Below are 18,368 nucleotides of genomic sequence, written 5' to 3'. Positions count from 1 at the left end.
TCGACAGGGCACCTCACGTGTGCGTCGCACACGCACACCGGGAAACGGATTCCTCTCTCTCTCTCCTTCCCCGTAAGTCGTCGAGCCGGCTGGTTGCCTTCCTTCCTCTCCGCCGCCGCCACCTTGTGCCACCGGGGGCACCGAAGAGGAGAGAGAGCCTCCTTGAGACCGGCAGTTTCGTGTGTTACACCGTGGCGCGTGCACGGAGCACCACGCGTGGTGCTCGCGCAGAGAAAGACCGTTATCCCGAAAGACAGCGTTTTCCCGCGGCGTGTGCGTTACGCGTGGGACCCGACGTACGTGGACCGTGACGGCTCGCTGACTGACTCGTGGACGCTGTATTGCTATCCGATGGTGACCTGACGACGATGGGCAAACGCGCCGCTGCTCTCCACGACTCGTGAGTCGTCGTTGAACTCGAGAACGAGAGTACTCGACGCGCGGAACGAAAGTGAGTACTGGCTCTTCTTGCCTGCGGCATCGCTTTATCGCGGTTTACACGGCGAGGAAGAGTCGAAGGGTAAAAGAACAAAGATAGATCTTCCGTTTTTTTATTTATTTCCATTCGTTCTTTTCATTTGCAAGAAAACTCACAGCTTGTTGACTATTCATTTCTGTCATTAGTGACAAGTTGTGTCAATGAGTTAACTAATTATTATATTCTATTGCCGTTTTAATAAAGAAGAAATCATTTCTGAGTTTTTACGCGCAAATCTCTCTCGAGACGTTAATTTAAAGAATATTTATTCAACATTCGAGGATGTGCAGGAATTGAAAAGTGAATTTCATTACATTCTTAATTGCAGGTGTAATAAGTGTGAGTAAACGTAGGAAATGCGTACGTGAAATAACGAGTATTTGCCGTGAGAGCCGCGGGTAAACCAATCGCAATTCGTATTACTGACAGCTGCGTGAATCATGAGAAAGAAATCACGACCGTGTCTCGCGCTTTTATTAAAAGCTGCACACACACGCGCGTGTGCACGCCGCGAGCAGATGTTGCGGCGCTACAGAGATGTGCACACCGCGGATGCACCACGTTGCTGCGACCCGCGTGGATACGCGTAAAGTCATTTCCAGTAAAGTGGCCGGGCTGTTTACACGCGCGCCATTTGTCATCGTGATGCATTATTTGCCGTAGAACGCATATATCATTTCAGTTTCTCGTGCAAAATGACGGCACGATGCCATACCTCGTTACAATCGCATTTCACGTCGACTGTATCATGACAGTTGCGTTTAACGAGCGGACAAATTAGCCTTCTTGCGGCTAATTGGATGCACTGTAATTTAATAGCGATAGACTCGACGTCCGTTCTTCGATATCGGAGCAATAAACAAAGTCGTAACCAAAAGGGATATTAAATGATTTTTAATTTAATTTTGCTAATTAAAATATTAAAGCGAAGATCTGCGGAGAATTTTCTTGTAAAAACGGTATTTTTTGTTTGGGGAAATATATTATATATTTTGAAAGACTCAGTAGTGCGTCGCGAAGGGGTTACGAAGTTGCTCGGAGGAAGCAACTGAATCGTTGTCCGCTTCAAGCGAAGGTTAACGGTTTTTAACCGCTTTGATGAAGATGTCATTGGTCTGCCAAGGTCAGTTTTACGTCGTCGCGCTATTGCATTTTAAGCACGATTCGATGCTCACTCGAATTTATTGAAGGACACCGCCAACTATGATGATATCAGCATCTTCAATGCTAAACTCGATGTCGCGTTTCCACGGCGTTATTTTTGTCATTTCTCGGCTAACTTAGAATTGTTTTTCTTTTTAAATCGACTTAACAAAGTCAACTTTAGCAAAATAAATCAAATTTTCAAAATTTTAGTATGATATTCTTTATAATTAAATCTCAAATTGAAGTTTTGTTGAGGCAAAGTTTATTTAAAACCAATGAATAAATTAATACATTTCGATACTAAATTGTCGTATTCAAATATTACAATTATTGTTAATTTTTTATTGTGAATATTCAACGATTTTTCAGACTTTCTGAAATCGGGACGGAAATTGCGCCCATCGTAATTTCTACAATTGACATGCGATTCCGCGTGGATGCCAGCTTAGAGCCGCTGAATTATCTTCCTAGAAAGTAGAAACAAAAGCGAAAATTCGCTCGATCCATTGTTGTCGGCCGTATTCGTCTCCGTGGAGCCTTCTGATTTCTTTCGACACGTGTAGTCGATAGCGAACCCAAAAAGGAAATGAGGGAAAGTGAGTGGTTGTTCTTTTTTTTGTTAAGACAAAGATGGAAATTCGATCGTGAAAGCAGCGATCAAGTTTTTAACGACACGTAGTAATGATGAATAGGGTATAAAATATGCAAATGCCGTGTGAAGTTCCGTTTCGAAGGAACGGGACAAGTTTAACGGAAAATTATCCGCGTTTATTTTTGTCTTCACTTAACTCTTAGCTGTTTTGCGTGTGTTTCTCGGCAAATTATTTCTGACCTCCAATGCTTCAACTGATTCCGAAAGACGTCCATCTGAACAATTTATTATATTATTTCTTTATGTATTTAGAGTTATCTTATTTCACTCAATTTTAATTCGCAGTTGAGTGGGAAATCCGAGACAAACACAGACAATGGTAGACAATAGTAGCAGTCTTGAAGGAGCAGACTCGAATTATGATATATGAGACAATTGTAATTACGCATAATTAAGAATAATAGCTATATAATGTTCTTGCTGCAAGACACGAGCGGACAATGCGATTGAAGGAGCGGAGTTCAAGCTTTCGTTTGGCACATGTAGAAAGTGCGTAAGACTATCGTTTCAGAAATTATTTGCAGCTTGTTAACGTAAAATGCTAAAATTAATATTAAAGAAACAGAAAGAAAAAATCGCTCGAACGCTCGCGAGGCGCGCCATCGTCACTGTTGTTGCATCGCGCGGCTATGTTTCACGGCGTATCGCGAAAACCGGCACGCAAGTAATTGTACCGAGACCGAAGAAACGTGGGCAGGGTCGCGGCTACGTCTGTTTCCCAGAAAGTGCGTATTTAGTGGCGTGAGATCGCAAGAGCCTACGAACGGAGGAGAAGCGGAGCGAGCGCGCTCGCCGGGGAAAAAGCGAGAGCTACATTTCTCTCCCGCGGCTCGAATTGACTCGTCGTGATCGAAGACCTTTCCCATTGATTAGGCGCTCAACAATTGGTCCGGCTAATTGCGAGCGAAGAGGCCGCGAGAAGGAAGGATGAGTCTATCGACTCGCGTTTGTCCGCAATGAATGTACAACACAATCGAGGCGATCTGCCGATTTCGATTAAACGAAATGATTTGATGATTAAGTAAGAATTGAAAATATTGCAACTAATGTAAATTGTGATTGACAATATTTGGATTAAAATTTTTCAACTTTTTGGCATTTCACGAATACTATTAATAAGTGCAATTTTTTCTCAAATAACCATGTTCACGTCGTTGACGTTCTTAGATTTATCATACGTTCGTAATAATCGCGTTTATCCGCTCTGACATTTCACGGTTGGCGAATCTACAATCGCTCGAGAGCATTTCGCGGCAGTTATATAATGATAGAAAAGGCACGAAAAATCGGTCGCCTCGCGCGAAATTGTTTAAATGGAAACAAGTTTCTCTCGAGCGCCCGGGACTGGCGTCTTTTTTTTTCCCTCTCCGTTCAAATAATTAAAAACGTTATCCGACCGAGCGCGTGAGCGCGCCGCGGCGTTGGATTTCCATTTCGATATCGGATCGCATTACGACGACGACGTCGAGTCGATCCCGAGATTGATGACTTTTCGAAATTATTTATACATCAGCGGTTTCGATGGCGATTTTTCGATATTTGTCACGTGAAAGTCACGAATCGGAACGATTCCGGCGCGCCTTCTCGCGCGGAATATCGCATTCACGACTGCGCGATCTGACATCGCACAAATTGCTGTGTCAAAATGAACAGATATTCGGCGTGGAATTTTTTACGACTTATTAAATAAAACAATAGCGGCCAAATAATGCGATCGGCGAGCGATAAAATATGACAAGGAATGAGGAATAATGCGGATGAAAGTTTATTCGAGTAAATAGAACCAAATATTGAAGTAAATTAAATGAAATCGCAACGCAAATTCAATAAAGTATTGAAATGAATCAGGTAAAAAAAGTTCGACTGCAGCTGCCCGACGCGAAGCGAACTTTTACGCGCGCGTTGAATGCGCGCCGCGTTGGGGAAGAGGAGCGGCGCGCACCGAAAATAGATCGGCGCTTACTTAAGTTCGCCGTTAAATCGACTCGCAGGTCTTTCCACCCGTACTTGTTCCCTGCCTTCCTTTTATTGTCCTCTCCGCCGCGCCGCGATTCGCCTCCGGCCGGTTTATTATTACACACGGTGTATATTTCCTCTCTCTCTCTCTCTTCCTTTCTCTCTTGTCGCGCCTGAACCGCGAGCGGGACTTATTAAGGCTCACCACTACATCGCGGACGAAACGTCTTGAAAGCCCTGAACTTCAAGTCCGAGGATGACCGAGACTCAAGGCCGGTCCGAATCAAAACCGGCTAACCGGTTTCTCGAGGAGGATTTGCCGAGGAATACGTAAGACCTCCACGCCTTCGCAATTTAATCTCTATTCGCTGTCGAGAGCAACACTCGAGGTCTGATAAGACGTCATCGATGATGTTTACTTTTTTCATTATTAGATCGGTCGCGAGAAGTTTTTTTTATGAAGGTCTCTGTAATATATTCATATCTTTCAAATGATTAGGACGAATCAGGATGCGCGGTCGGCGAAGAGGCGATTTCTTACGAGGAAAACCCTCTCCGACTGATTCTCGAGCGAGCAGGCTGGGTTCGCGCTAAAAATATTTTCCGTCACGAGCACCATAAATCTCAGTCGCCGAGCGCAACCTGCCTGAGCGAAATCGTCCTGGCGTGAAACTGCTAACAGTACCGCGGCGAAAAGGAAGGGACACGGGCAGGAAATGTCACGCACGCGGTGCGTCTTCTTCTCTGCTGTCGCGTGAGATAAGGGCGCTTTTACCCGCGCGACAGCGAGACGCTCGTCCCCGGAAATCGCTCGTCGGCGATGTCGAGAGGATGCGGCCGCGTGTCCGCCGCTATTTCCAGCGGCGTCACGGAAATATATAAGTTTCGGAAGAGCGTTCGTTGCAGCCTAAGTTAAAAATACTTAAAGGTGAAGAAACCGACCCGAGCTCCTAAATTTCACGCCGCGAGTCGTCGTCTCGCGAATTTTCAACGCCGAAGCCGCGTCTACGGACGCGCGCTTATTTGCTATTCAGCCCGCGAGCGTAAAATTCGCGAGAAACGACGATCGCGCGCCGGTGAAAACCCGTCTTGCCTCTCGCGCGAGGGACGGGAGAGCCGACAAAAGGCCAACCGGTTTCCGGAAATGGGTTTGCCTCATCCACAAACGCGGACGAATATGTATACAGGTCGCGACAGGGAGAAAACAAGGTTATCCAATTACCGGCGATGGCGCGACTGATAATTACGGCGTTTCGGAAGCGGTCTCTCAATTTCGCCAATTAATTTCGGCAGCCAAACGTCAAGACGAACGCAAACTTGCGAAAAAAATCTGAAGTTGACGAATGAGTTTACTTTTAATTAATTCTCGTGTCAAATTATTTTACTGGTTGTTCAACGACTAATTAATTTAATTTGGTCAATTTATCGCGCGCGAGCTGCTCGAATTCATCCGGAAGGATTGTATCGATACCTTTCGCGACATCTTTATCGATGCAGTTTTTCGCCAAAGCATCTCTTCGCGAGCGCATCTGGCGCGTCTCTCGCGCAAATATTTTCGGCGTGATGCGCGCTAAGACATCTTTGTATTTTTTTATTCACCGTGCGTCTCCGTGAGGCCCCCTTTTTCCTCCCTCGCTTTGACTCATCGCGGGACGACGCGTTACGTCAGCGTCCCCGATTCTGCGCGGCGGGTGCAGAAAAATGCAACGGGACGACTTTCCGTTTCACGCCAACGCGCACACAGAGTGCTCGGCTCGCGTGGAAGCTCGCACACGATCGATTCCTCCAAGTTAACCAAATAAACGACGTCACGCTCGCGCTAATCGCAAGCTCTAAACGGCCGATTCGATATTTTCGCTGAGGGAAAAAAAAATCGACCTCGCTCGTAAAGTCTTTTGCCCCGTCTACACGCTGTCTTTAAGATAGTGTGTTGAAGAGATCTGATGTTAAGTTGCGCGTGTAGCTGTGTCAAACTATCTTGAAGTGAAACTATCTTCAAGATGTTAGGAATCCCAGTTCAACATCATATATTAGAAAATATCGATTTATATCGATTTCTGATTTATATCGATTTATTTTTTTATCTTTTAACCACTTATTATATAATTGTAGCGCCATATTATATATTTATATCCATTGCTAGTTCATTAGGAATTAGGAAACAATTAATTTTTGACAGGCTCAAATTCTAAAAAAAATACTTTTAGAGGTTATGTATTGCGCGAAACGAAACAAACTATCGATCTTTAAATACAGCGTGTAGCTGAATAGTCGTTTCAAGTGCAGTTTACTTCAGCGTACTATCTTAAGGATAGATTCTTAAAGACAGCGTGTAGACGAGGCACAAAAGGAGATGCGACAAGTCGCGACGTGTCTTATCTACACTCAAAAAAATATTTTGCTGATGTAGTTAGATTTCTAGATATCGCAACAAGAATGTATCGCTATTTTTCGTATCTGTGAAAACATTGTTTGTCACATATAGAATTTATAGCAGTAATGTTCCAGCAATAGCTTCTGAAAAATTTAGGTACCATTGCTAAATGTTATTCATTGCATGATCTAACACGTGATTGATCTTATATAGATAGGCGCTTTAGAGAAACTTTCTTTTTAAAGTTCACAAACAATACAGATATATATTCTGTTTCTGTCATCTAAACTGATTAAGTAATTACATATGCAATATCACAACAGTTGCTAATCATTTATCTGTTTTAGTTAATTTTTTACACCTAGAAAATTTTAGCTATTATTGCAAGATCATTTTTCTGAGTGTAGGCTACTTGCTTGTTATGCATATTTTGTTAAATGCAATTCAAAACGTTTTGCTTTGAACTCGTAAAGAAGGCATAAAAATCACGCGAGAATCGAACCGTACACGCGAAGCTTCTGTCCTCGCAGAACGCAACATGTTCGACAGCCGTCTCGAATGCCGGCACAATGGTCGCCTTTGTGCGCGACTGATAATTCCCCGCGCCACGATTTGCCAAGCGGAGAACGAGCGATGATCGTTGGCGCCCGCATTCACGATACCTTCGCGCGGCGCTCACCAAGGCGAGGGAAATTACTCATCGAACCCGCCGGGGTTCACGACCGAGTGTCAATGAGTCAGATCGATTCTTTTCGCTTCCATGAAAGAGAGACCGGTTCGCGCGGAGATACAAACGTCGTTTAATTATTGATCCTGTCGCTCCGCGAAGAGCATTAATAACGCATCGCGTTTTCTCTTTTTTCTCTCTCTCTCTCTTGCTTAGGGAGAGCTTAGGGATGGCCTTTTCCCCCCCTCCTTTTCTCCATTTGTGCACGCTGGACATGTACACGTCATATGTGCGCCTTAACACTAATTAGATTCACATTCACCGCGCATTTTCAGGTCAGATGCATCATGTTTAGAGATCATGGCTGGATATAGCGTGTCGCCGGCGTTTCTTTCTGTTGAACTTATTTGAACGAATCTAACTAGTCTTTCAATAAATTTAACGAACCTGCGATTAATCTATAGACGGTATATCCGTCAGTTTAAATATTATATAGAAGACGAAACGCGTAAAAATTTGAATAATTTGTCAGTTATATCAGTAATTTTATTTTAATTCATTAACAGCGAGATCGAATGATAATTTTGTCAACTTTAAATGCGATCGGTTGACCCGGATTTTCCTACTGCGTTTTGAAAATCGATCGGTTGGAAGATTAATACAATGATTACGGCGACAATGCGCCGTAAATTCTATTGCGATAATACAATCGCATGCAAGAGATATATTACGTGATCGGATCTTACACATCGATTTCGATGAAGGAAAAATCGCGAGTATTTTTATTAGTTTTTATAGATTAAATGTGTGTGTGTGTGTGTGTGTGTGTGTGTGTCTCTCTAGAAAGAATGAAATAAGATTAGATTAAATTAGATTAGATACTCCACGCTGTCTTTTGTCATGTTCTTATCGGGAATCAATTTTCCATCGACTAATCGGCAATTGCATTTCGGCAAACACCATGAAGCTATCTCTATTATCAAATCTTCGATCTTCCGCATTACACGACATTATCGGAGTTCAAGTTTGTTTTACGTTTTTCGTTTTAATAAGACCGGTTGCTCGCGAATTTTTCCGCGCTCGAAAGGTCAATAATTCGCGATAAAAGTCGCGCGTTACAAATTCGCGATCTGTAATTATTTCTCTGGAAGACTCTTACGCGTGCAGAAATCAGATGTTGGAAAATTTTTTCGCCGAGTTTATCTTATGCAGTTCAAAAATAAAAGTGCAAGACGAGCTGCTGGCCGTTTATGTTTAACATAGCGCGTGCGATTACGATAATAGCGAGTTTTGCCACGGAGGCTTTCTTCTCGCTGCATTTTGCTATTAGGCGTTCCGTTATCAGTCGTGCGGGTAACAAGGGAAAGGCGGGAGGGGGAGGGGGGGGGGTGGAGGAATAAACGTCGCCGACGGGCGATAGACAAACGGAAGGTGCTGATCGCAGCCGGGTCGTTCCTCAGCAACAGTCGCAGGTGGTTCTCCGACTCCTCCGTCGGTTGGCAGCGTGTCAAAGCGAGCGGGCGAGTTTTTTTTCATCGCAGCGGGCAAAACGCGTGCACGCCGAAAACGCCAGAGGAAAATATCGAGAGAGTAGCGAGCCTGCTGTGTGTATCGCACATTTATTTGCCAGGCATTTGTCGGACACGACGGTGGACTCTGTCTGCTACCTGGTGACTCGTAATCTTTCAGCTGTGCGAACGAGAAATTCACGCGCGTTGTCGCGCGAGGCAGAATTGAAAAGAAAAAGTGAACGTATATTTATTGCGAAATACGGGGGTTTTCTGTTGTGTAAGGATATTTTTACGCATTGCTGCGAAAAAAGTATAATTGTAAATTGAGGAAATGAGTGCGTTATTGCGAAAGAATTAAGTGCGCGTATATATTGTTGTAAAAGATAATGTATTCTGAAATTTATTAGTGGACGAAGAGAAATCGGAGCTCCGTGCAAAAGGTGCATTCGATTGAATTTCTAATTCTTGAGAATTTCAGTGAATTATTGGAGTTGAAATTGACTTTCATTATGTCATCGCAGAGCCGTAGCTAAACTCTTTTCAGAGTTTGGGATTTTTTCCATCGTAAATTTACGAAAAATGGGAATAATTTTCGGCGCATGTCGCGTATTTTGCAGTAAAATCGCGTTTTCCCGAAGAGATTTATTTTAGATTCTTTAGATTAATCTCGTTATCTTCTGCTATCTCCGTTAATTGCGGTCAATCGCAAGTTCTCGGAGGAATAAGCACTCGAGGCAGCATGACACGCAAAGTTCTTTAGCAATAACAGCAGCTCTACTTAGAATTGCATTTTTTATATTTCTATTAGAAGAAAGGGTTGTTGTTAAAAGCTAATCTCTTTGGACGCGAATCGTCCAATTGATTAAATAAGTCATTTCACTCGCCCCGATTTTCGAACTGAATTTTCGCGACCGATATCTTCCGCCTGGATTTTGTAATGTGTCGCCTATCACGTGTTGCGGTGCGCGAATTCGCGTTTATCTTATCGGGCGAATTCGCGCTCATCCTGACCAGGTAGCGAGGACTAGACCAAGGTCGGAGCCGACTGATAAGCGACTTTAATCGATTCGAATTTCTCTTTCGGACATTGCAGGTGCGAGTGCGAGATCCAGCGGAAATATGGGGTGAGTGGCCGAGAGTTCTTTACAGATCACCGATCGAACCGCAGGATTAATCGCGGCGTTTTATCGAACGAGCTGGTTAAATTTCAAATGTCACGTTTAATTACAGACTCGGCGAATTTACGTGAAGTAACTTTTTCGCGCTAGATTTTATGACACTTACCGCCTGTGCACCGGAAACGATGACGATTCGTATTATCATAAATTATGCGTACATCATTTTTACTTTCTCGACTTTCTCTCATGCCGCTTCATTGTTCGATGTATAGAAATATTTGTCGGCCGATCTATTGTCGTGTATGTATTTGCTTCGGTGTCTACAAGCGTTGCATATTGCGAGCCGCTCCAATATCTAATCTGAGTCTTTATCGGTTGCGAGGCCACGAGGCCAAGAATGGCGACCGGCCTTTGTATATATTATTTGTTAAATAAATATTGAACGGAAAAAGAATCGGGACAAGGAATTGTAATTTCAATGCAGTGAAAACAAAACTCTCTGATTTTAATACATACAGAAATCAAATGTGTACTCATCATATCGCAGTTTTCAAATAAATTAATGAAATTAAATAATTGAGAAATACTGAATAAATAAATAATTTTTTCACTTTGAAATGGTGTACACACAAAATTAATCATATTTTCTACAGCTATTATTTTTTGTTTTTTTTTTTAGATATATAGAAATATAATAAGATCAAAGAGAAAGTTTTCTTTTGTAAATTAATAATTAATAGCAGTAAAAGAATTATTTTTATTGCATTATTTCCTCACGAATGTTTGCAGCGCGGAGACAGTTGACACCGGAGGTGGCTTGAGCAAGCCCGCAGTGAGATTGGAAATCCTCAACCGCGATCGGAAATTGCCCGGAAACATGGAGCGCGGATTGCACGAGCGCGACCGAGCCGGTGTTCAGGACTTCGTCCTGCTGGAAGACTTCCGCAGCGAATCCGCCTTTATTGACAATCTGCGCAAACGATTCAGGGAGGATCTTATTTATGTGAGTAGAAAACAATTCATTTCTCATAAAACTTGAAAAATTTGTTCAATTGTTTTGATTTATTCGGAGACTTTTTTCTTAAAGAAATGTTTTCCTTTATTTCTAATCTTGCGTATAATTTTTTACTTGTAAATAATGAGATGAATCTGATATAAAAATGCTTTAGATCGTACTTTTGACTTACTTTTTCAAAGTAAAGAAAGTATCAAATGAATTACAGTTGAATTATTTGTAAAATTAAAAAAATGTATTTTATTTTGACACCGCAGACGTACATCGGCCAGGTACTCGTGTCAGTCAACCCATACAAAAAGCTGCCTATTTATACGCCGGAGACAATACAGTACTATCACAGGAGGAACTTCTTCGAGGCGCCTCCTCACATGTAAGCATTTTCAACGCGCCTCGTTATATTTGCTGTTCCGAGGCGAATCAACGAAAAAAAGAATTATTCAGAAATTCAGAAGACTTTGTAGAAGTCCAACACTTGCATTTTCGTAAATTATACATCGCATTTTTTTCAGTTTTGCTCTCGCAGATACTGCCTATCAATCGCTGACGAAGGAAAACTGCGATCAGTGCATCCTGATTTCAGGTGTGAAGTCACGTTTATTTATTTTACGTTAAAATTTAACGAAAAATTATAATTATAGTTTTTTCCGCTATATTAATTGCATCAATCTTTTGAGTTTATTAACTTATATATATTTTTTGTTCTCTTTCTTGACTTTTTAGTATAGTTATTTTGAAGTTCTTGTTTTGCGTTCCAGGCGAATCAGGATCCGGGAAAACGGAGGCGTCCAAGAAGGTTTTAGAATTCATCGCGGCTGCTACCGGCCACAAGAAGCAGGTGGAGGAGGTGAATGATAAATTGATCGGCAGCAATCCCGTGCTGGAAGCGTTCGGTAACGCGAAGACCAATCGCAACGACAACTCCTCTCGCTTCGGCAAATACATGGACGTTCAATTTGATTTCCAGGTGAAATTTTGATTTAGTAGCACGCAAGCTCTTCCGAAAGATAATAGTGATATTTAAAAAAGAATCGAGCAAAGTGTTCTCTTTGGAAAAATATTTTCAGATACTTTTTGTTCGTCTGTTTTCGCAAAAGTGATCCAAATCGTTGGAACAATAATTGATGATTGACATTTTCAGGGAGATCCAGTTGGTGGAAATATCCTGAATTATTTGCTGGAGAAATCTCGAGTGATTCACCAGTCACCTGGCGAGCGCAACTTCCATATCTTTTATCAGCTTTTGGCAGGCGCGGACGACGATACACTGCGAAAGCTGTTCTTGAAAAGAAACCTCGACACTTTCTTTTATCTCAGCAACGGTGTAAGCGCGCTTGGATTTTATCAATCTATACTTTTCCACATTTTGCATTTTACATTCTATACATATATTTCTCATGTTTCTTATTTTCAAAAATTTTGTTATTTTCTACAAAACTTTCTTTCAATTAAAATAAATAATATATAAGGCTCAACTGATTACAAAAATCAATTAAAATCAATAGGAGCGTAAAGAGCCACAATGCTAGTTCTTCGTGCGAAGGTTAAGATATATTCGTTAAAATTGTTTGCATCATTTCTTTTAATTCTTTTTTTTCACGCGTTTATTCTTAACTCAATTTTAGAAGAAAGGCACGGTGGATACTATTGATGACGCCAATCAATACAAGGAGGTCATCCGAGCAATGAAGACAATGGAGATGTCTCAGCAGGAGCAGGATGACCTGTTCGCCATAGTTGCGTCAGTATTGCATATGGGTAATGTGGGTTTCACGGAAGAAGATGGCGTAGCGACAATTTTGAAACCCGCGTCCGTCGACGCTATCGCTAAGGTAATGATTTGCAATCGTGAAATTTGCTAATTCTTAAAGTCAAAATATTAATAGAAATTAATAGCTACAATCTATAAAATATTATTTAAATTATTAATTTTTTATTTTTTTCTAATTATTATTCTGTTTTACAATTATTTATTATTTTTAATTATTTTGTTATTAATTTTCCTCAATTATCTGTTGCAATATTCTTCATATGTCATCCGATCACTTCTCGATTCGCTCACAGACGCAAATAATTAAGCAACTGATAATTTCATTGAATAGTTGTTGGGATGCGACGTGAAGCGACTGGCAAATGCGTTCACTCACCGCACCATAAACGCTCACGGTGACGTGGTGGTTTCACCCTTGAATAGAGAATTAGCTATTTACGCGAGAGACGCGCTAGCCAAGGCTGTGTACGACAGATTATTCACTTGGCTTGTGACTAGACTCAACAAGTCCCTTCAGCCTCAGAGCGATCCTCGGCGTAAAATGGTTATGGGTATTTTGGACATTTATGGTTTCGAAATCTTCGAGAAGAACAGGTAGCTGTCAATTATGTATACAATTCTAGATTTTACGATGAAAATCTTATGCGCGAATGTCACAAATATAATAGTCCGAGAAGAAATACATTTTTGCAAATTTCCTGTTTCGTATATAATTTACATTTCATATCTCTGCAACGAGAAATTGCAAGTTATTCATATTTTTTGCTTAAATTTGATAAGTTAAGTGTCACTAGTGCTTGTTTGTAATTTTACGTCTTTGGTGATTTAGCAATAATTCGTTCTTGTTTCTTTGATACAGCTTTGAACAGTTCTGCATTAATTTCTGCAACGAGAAATTGCAACAGCTATTCATCCAGCTGACACTGAAGTCGGAGCAGGAAGAGTATCTGCGCGAAGGGATAGCTTGGGAGAACATAGAATATTTCAACAATAAAATTATTTGCGACTTGATCGAGGAGAAGTATAAAGGTTGAATTTTTTTATCGAAATCTGTACAAAGCTAAGCGATCTGCTATCGTTTTATTGAATTAATCGTTGATGTAATAGGAATAATATCGTTGATGGACGAGGAGTGTCTGCGACCTGGCGATCCGACGGACATAAGTTTCTTGGAAAAATTGAATGTAAATCTGAATAGTCATCCACATTACATCAGTCACAAGAAGGCGGATATACAAACGCAGAAAATTATGGGACGAGATGTAAGGATTCTGTGTATTAATTGCTTGTCAATTACTTTGAAATATCGGAGAAGGGAGCAAATTTACTTAATTATTCAATTAATGTATTAGAGTCAAATTATTTTATTTATTGATTTAAATATAACAAATTAATTATTCGTACAACAGCTAGCTGTTTTGAGATTCGCACAAAAAACTCGGGAATGCTGAAAATACAAAGATAAACTTAATGTTTCAGGAATTCAGGTTGGTACATTACGCCGGTGACGTGACGTACAATGTGCGCGGATTCCTCGAGAAGAATAATGATTTGCTATTCCGAGACTTGCGTGAAATCATGTCGCACACGACGAATTCCATCACAAAAGTAAGAGTTTAATATTTATAAGAGAGAAATAAAGAAATTCAGATATTTCTGAACTGGTTCTCAATTCTGAAAATTCATTTAATTTTATAAAGATAACTTTTTTCGATTTTTCCATCCGTTTATTTTACTGTGGAAGTGTTGCTTTTTACTTTAAATATTTTCTGCACTATCAACTCATGCACAACTGTTTGCAGGCTGTGTTCGACGTGAAAGATTTAACCAGTAAAAAACGCCCGGAGACCGCCATCACTCAATTCAAGAATAGCTTGAATAATCTGGTCGAAATTCTGATGGGCAAGGAACCGTCTTACATTCGTTGCATCAAACCCAATGATTTCAAAATGGCCAGTGAGTAGAATCTGAGACTGGAATTGAATAGTTTACATTTATAATTTGATCCATATTAACAATTATCGATCCGTGATTGAAATTTAACTTTCAATCTTTTCAAGCGGGATTCAAAATCACCGAATATCCCTTGATAAAATCTATCAAACTTTTACTTTTAGATCAATTCAACGACAAGATTGTGCTGCATCAAGTGAAGTACTTGGGCCTGATGGAAAATCTGCGAGTGAGGCGCGCTGGTTTCGCGTACCGAAGACCGTACGAGCAGTTCTTACAGCGTTACAAGTGCCTCTGCTCGGAAACCTGGCCGAATTATCATGGCCCGGCCAAAGAGGGCGTGCAAGTGCTCGTGTGTTACCTCGGCTACGAGCGAGAGGAATATAGGATGGGCAAGTAAGACCACATTTACGCATTAAAATTAAATTATACTTATGCAATTTATAAAATTATATTGGATTTTTTGTAAATATTCTGACTGGAAATTATGGCATACAGTTGTTCAAACTGCTAGCGGATTACGCAGATGTGCAAAATAATTTCTGAAGCAATTAAATTCGCTGAATATTTTAATTTCGCAACTGTTGCAGTACAAAACTGTTCATCCGGTTTCCTAAAACGTTATTCGACACGGAAGATGCGTTCCAAATAAAGAAACACGACGTAGCCGCTATTATTCAGAGCAAATGGAAGTGCATATTGGCGAGGAGGAGATACTTGAAGATGCGAGAGGCGGCGATCATTTTCCAGAAATATATTCGCAGGTGGCACGCGAAACGCGCAGCGCAAAAGCGCCGACGCGCGGTTGTTACTATTCGCAGGTATTTTTCCTCTTTGTTCATTTGATTCATTTTTTAATTAGCACACGCGCAAAATTTATATTTCCTACACTCAAAAAAATGATCTTGCAATAATAGCTAAAATTTTCTAGGTGTAAAAAATTAACTAAAATAGATAAATGATTAGCAACTGTTGTGATATTGCATATGTAATTACTTAATCAGTTTAGATGACAGAAACAGAATATATATCTGTATTGTTTGTGAACTTTAAAAAGAAAGTTTCTCTAAAGCGCCTATCTATATAAGATCAATCACGTGTTAGATCATGCAATGAATAACATTTAGCAATGGTACTTAAATTTTTCAGAAGCTATTGCTAGAACATTACTGCTATAAATTCTATATGTGACAAACAATGTTTTCACAGATACGAAAAATAGCGATACATTCTTGTTACGATATCTAGAAATCTAACTACATCAGCGAAATATTTTTTTGAGTGTATCTTTTTAAATACTTCATATTTCTTTAGAATGTAAAATATTATATGTATAATATAATATACACTATATCTACGATTCTATGACATATTGTATATTTGTTAAATCAATTTGCAGGTTCATTGAAGGTTTCATCACTCGCGAGGGGCCGCCCACCGAAATTAATATGGCATTTATCGAATTGGCGAAATCGCAGTGGCTCATTAGGCTGTCAAAAACACTGCCACAGGGTGTATTAAATCATTACTGGCCACCGTGCCCGTACTCTTGTCGAGAGGTACGAGTGTATTGCAAAAATTCTTAGGAAAGTCAAATATCCGCCTGCACAATTAAATTAATGCAATGTAATATGATCGTGTGTTTTTCACATACATAATTTGTGTTTTTCTGTTTCCTTGCGTAAATTTAATATTATATATGTGTGTGTGTGTGTGTGTGCAGGCGTCGGAGCATTTGCGTATAATGTACAAGAGATGGAAGGCTCGACGTTACCGATTGGCGTTGAGCAAAGAGGATAAGAAGCACTTCGAGTTGAAGATTCTCGCAGAGTCTCTGTTCAAAGGCAAAAAGAAGTCGTACGCGAAGAGTTTGGGCCCGAGATTCATAACCGATCGTCTCGGCGCGGAGCACAAAGCGTTGCGACAAAGCTTTACCAGTAATATTCTGTCTTCCGGAGAACATATAAAGGTGGGAGGAGTTTCGTGAAAAAAATATAACATTATATTTCTTTTTTCAAGCACATATCATTAATCTTATGAAAGCAAATAGTCTGAAGTTTGTCGCGCATTTCAGTACGCCACTCCAGTCGTCAAGTATGATCGACACGGTTACAAGCCACGTGAAAGAGTGCTCATTTTAACGGAGAACGCTGTGTACATCCTCGACACGCTTAAAACCTTTAAGCTTAAGCATCGCTTGCCTTATAAGGCTATCGAGGAGCTGGTCGTCACCGGAGAATCCGATAATCTGCTCATCGTCAGGATACCACCCGAATTAAAAAAAGATAAGGTTTGTCTTTGGAATTATAATAAATTTTTCCAGCTATTTTAAATAATAAAAAAAAAGTAATATGTAAAGAATTTTAATTTGAAGTAAATTGAATTACAAATGAAAACGATAATATTGAATAAGAAAAAAAATGCTCTTGAAAATCAATAAATATAAACAAAAATATACATAAATTACAATGTCCTCATGCACTTTTCATTGATGCAGGGCGATTTGATCTTGGAAGTTCCACATATAATAGAAGCTTTAACAAAGGCGATTGATATTACCAGCAATCCGAATATTCTCAAGATCGTTAATACTGAGTCGTAAGTATTAGCTTTACATAATGTCATATATTTAATTAACATTTAATTTAATTAGTTGACTGAAATTAAATTTATAAATTATAAATTAATATTTTTGTATTAATAGAGAAACATTCTAATTACTCGACTGATTGCACGCTTCAGTTTATCTAAATTTTGCTAATTTCACATTTCAGTGTGTCTCACAAGCTAGTCAGTGGTAAAGAAGGAGTAATTGAAGTTAGAACTGGCACTACTGCGGCGATCAGTAAGAATCGACAGAGCGGACACTTATTAGTGGTAAAGATCTGAAATATGAATACTCCTAATTCTTTTGTGCATTTGTTATAAATCGTTGAATTTCAGGTTGCTTCTCCATAAAATGTATTCAAATGATCTTTCGATTACCGGAAGAACCAAGTGCTATGATGCCCTGGGCAGCCTTAATACACAATGTGATTTAGAGAATATGCAACAGACTACTGAGAAAAAATAATATATGACATTTTAATAACCTGTTGAATTACCCCTGTAATTTTATACTTCGTTGGGGAGAGATAACAAAATGATAATACGAAAAGCACAGTGCCATAAGGCCTCTTGTATATTTCTTTGTAAATTAGGTAATATTGTTAATTGATATTTATTCTGAAAAAAATATTTCATCAAATTGGTGTTTATTTGTCAATAATTTAATTTAATAAGCGTTGTTTAAATGTAAGTAAAAAACATTTCAGTAACGGAAAGCAATAAATGAAAAAAATTCCTTGGCTGATTTTCTTTTCCTGAATTTAGCAAAGAGGTAGAAAAGAATGGAAAAATATTATCAGCTATGATTTATATAATAGAGATAATATAAAAATTGAACTTTCAAGTGGCATGTGCAAATTAAAAAAGGAACTTTCCGTATATCATCATATTAATTCCTCTCAATGATAGACTTATATCTTTAAGAGTTCAAAACTAATATATTCCTAAGGTCTTTGTCCAAATAAAACTCATTTTGCAAGTATAACAGATATTTATTTCTCTCTTCTCTTTCTCTGCTTCTTATTAACAAAGTTAACATTAAAAGTGTTTATGTTAAAAACTAATTTAAAAATAAGAATTTTGTACTCCATATATTATATAAATGGAAACAACTTCAAAT

The 18,368-nt window shown here is 39.7% G+C and overlaps 1 protein-coding gene across 3 annotated transcripts in view; it reads left to right on the top strand.

Annotated features, from left to right (window-relative positions):
- Myo61F (Myosin 61F) overlaps positions 1 to 18,233 on the top strand; it is a 32,238-nt gene extending 14,005 nt beyond the window's left edge. Inside the window, exons 1-21 of one of the 3 annotated variants that reach the window (XM_012380240.2) lie at positions 8,714 to 8,877; positions 9,878 to 9,908; positions 10,692 to 10,905; positions 11,175 to 11,290; positions 11,430 to 11,500; positions 11,676 to 11,884; positions 12,059 to 12,241; positions 12,543 to 12,749; positions 13,020 to 13,282; positions 13,548 to 13,717; positions 13,796 to 13,950; positions 14,168 to 14,296; positions 14,491 to 14,644; positions 14,806 to 15,037; positions 15,232 to 15,462; positions 16,041 to 16,200; positions 16,365 to 16,610; positions 16,716 to 16,931; positions 17,139 to 17,239; positions 17,416 to 17,518; positions 17,585 to 18,233. In XM_012380240.2, the coding sequence (XP_012235663.1) occupies positions 9,904 to 9,908; positions 10,692 to 10,905; positions 11,175 to 11,290; positions 11,430 to 11,500; positions 11,676 to 11,884; positions 12,059 to 12,241; positions 12,543 to 12,749; positions 13,020 to 13,282; positions 13,548 to 13,717; positions 13,796 to 13,950; positions 14,168 to 14,296; positions 14,491 to 14,644; positions 14,806 to 15,037; positions 15,232 to 15,462; positions 16,041 to 16,200; positions 16,365 to 16,610; positions 16,716 to 16,931; positions 17,139 to 17,239; positions 17,416 to 17,518; positions 17,585 to 17,599 (3,180 nt within the window). In that variant the 5' untranslated portion in view covers positions 8,714 to 8,877; positions 9,878 to 9,903 and the 3' untranslated portion in view covers positions 17,600 to 18,233. Of the gene's footprint in view, positions 1 to 195; positions 452 to 8,713; positions 8,878 to 9,877; positions 9,909 to 10,691; positions 10,906 to 11,174; positions 11,291 to 11,429; positions 11,501 to 11,675; positions 11,885 to 12,058; positions 12,242 to 12,542; positions 12,750 to 13,019; positions 13,283 to 13,547; positions 13,718 to 13,795; positions 13,951 to 14,167; positions 14,297 to 14,490; positions 14,645 to 14,805; positions 15,038 to 15,231; positions 15,463 to 16,040; positions 16,201 to 16,364; positions 16,611 to 16,715; positions 16,932 to 17,138; positions 17,240 to 17,415; positions 17,519 to 17,584 lie in introns of those variants that run through there. The other 2 variants (XM_012380241.2, XM_012380242.2) reach the window with 2 other exon arrangements.
- The last annotated feature ends 135 nt before the right edge of the window (positions 18,234 to 18,368 follow it).

The sequence above is a fragment of the Linepithema humile genome, chromosome 6 (assembly GCF_040581485.1).
Source record: "Linepithema humile isolate Giens D197 chromosome 6, Lhum_UNIL_v1.0, whole genome shotgun sequence".
Classification (NCBI taxonomy): Eukaryota; Metazoa; Arthropoda; class Insecta; order Hymenoptera; family Formicidae; genus Linepithema; species Linepithema humile.
This window is presented reverse-complemented; position numbering and strand designations above follow the sequence as displayed.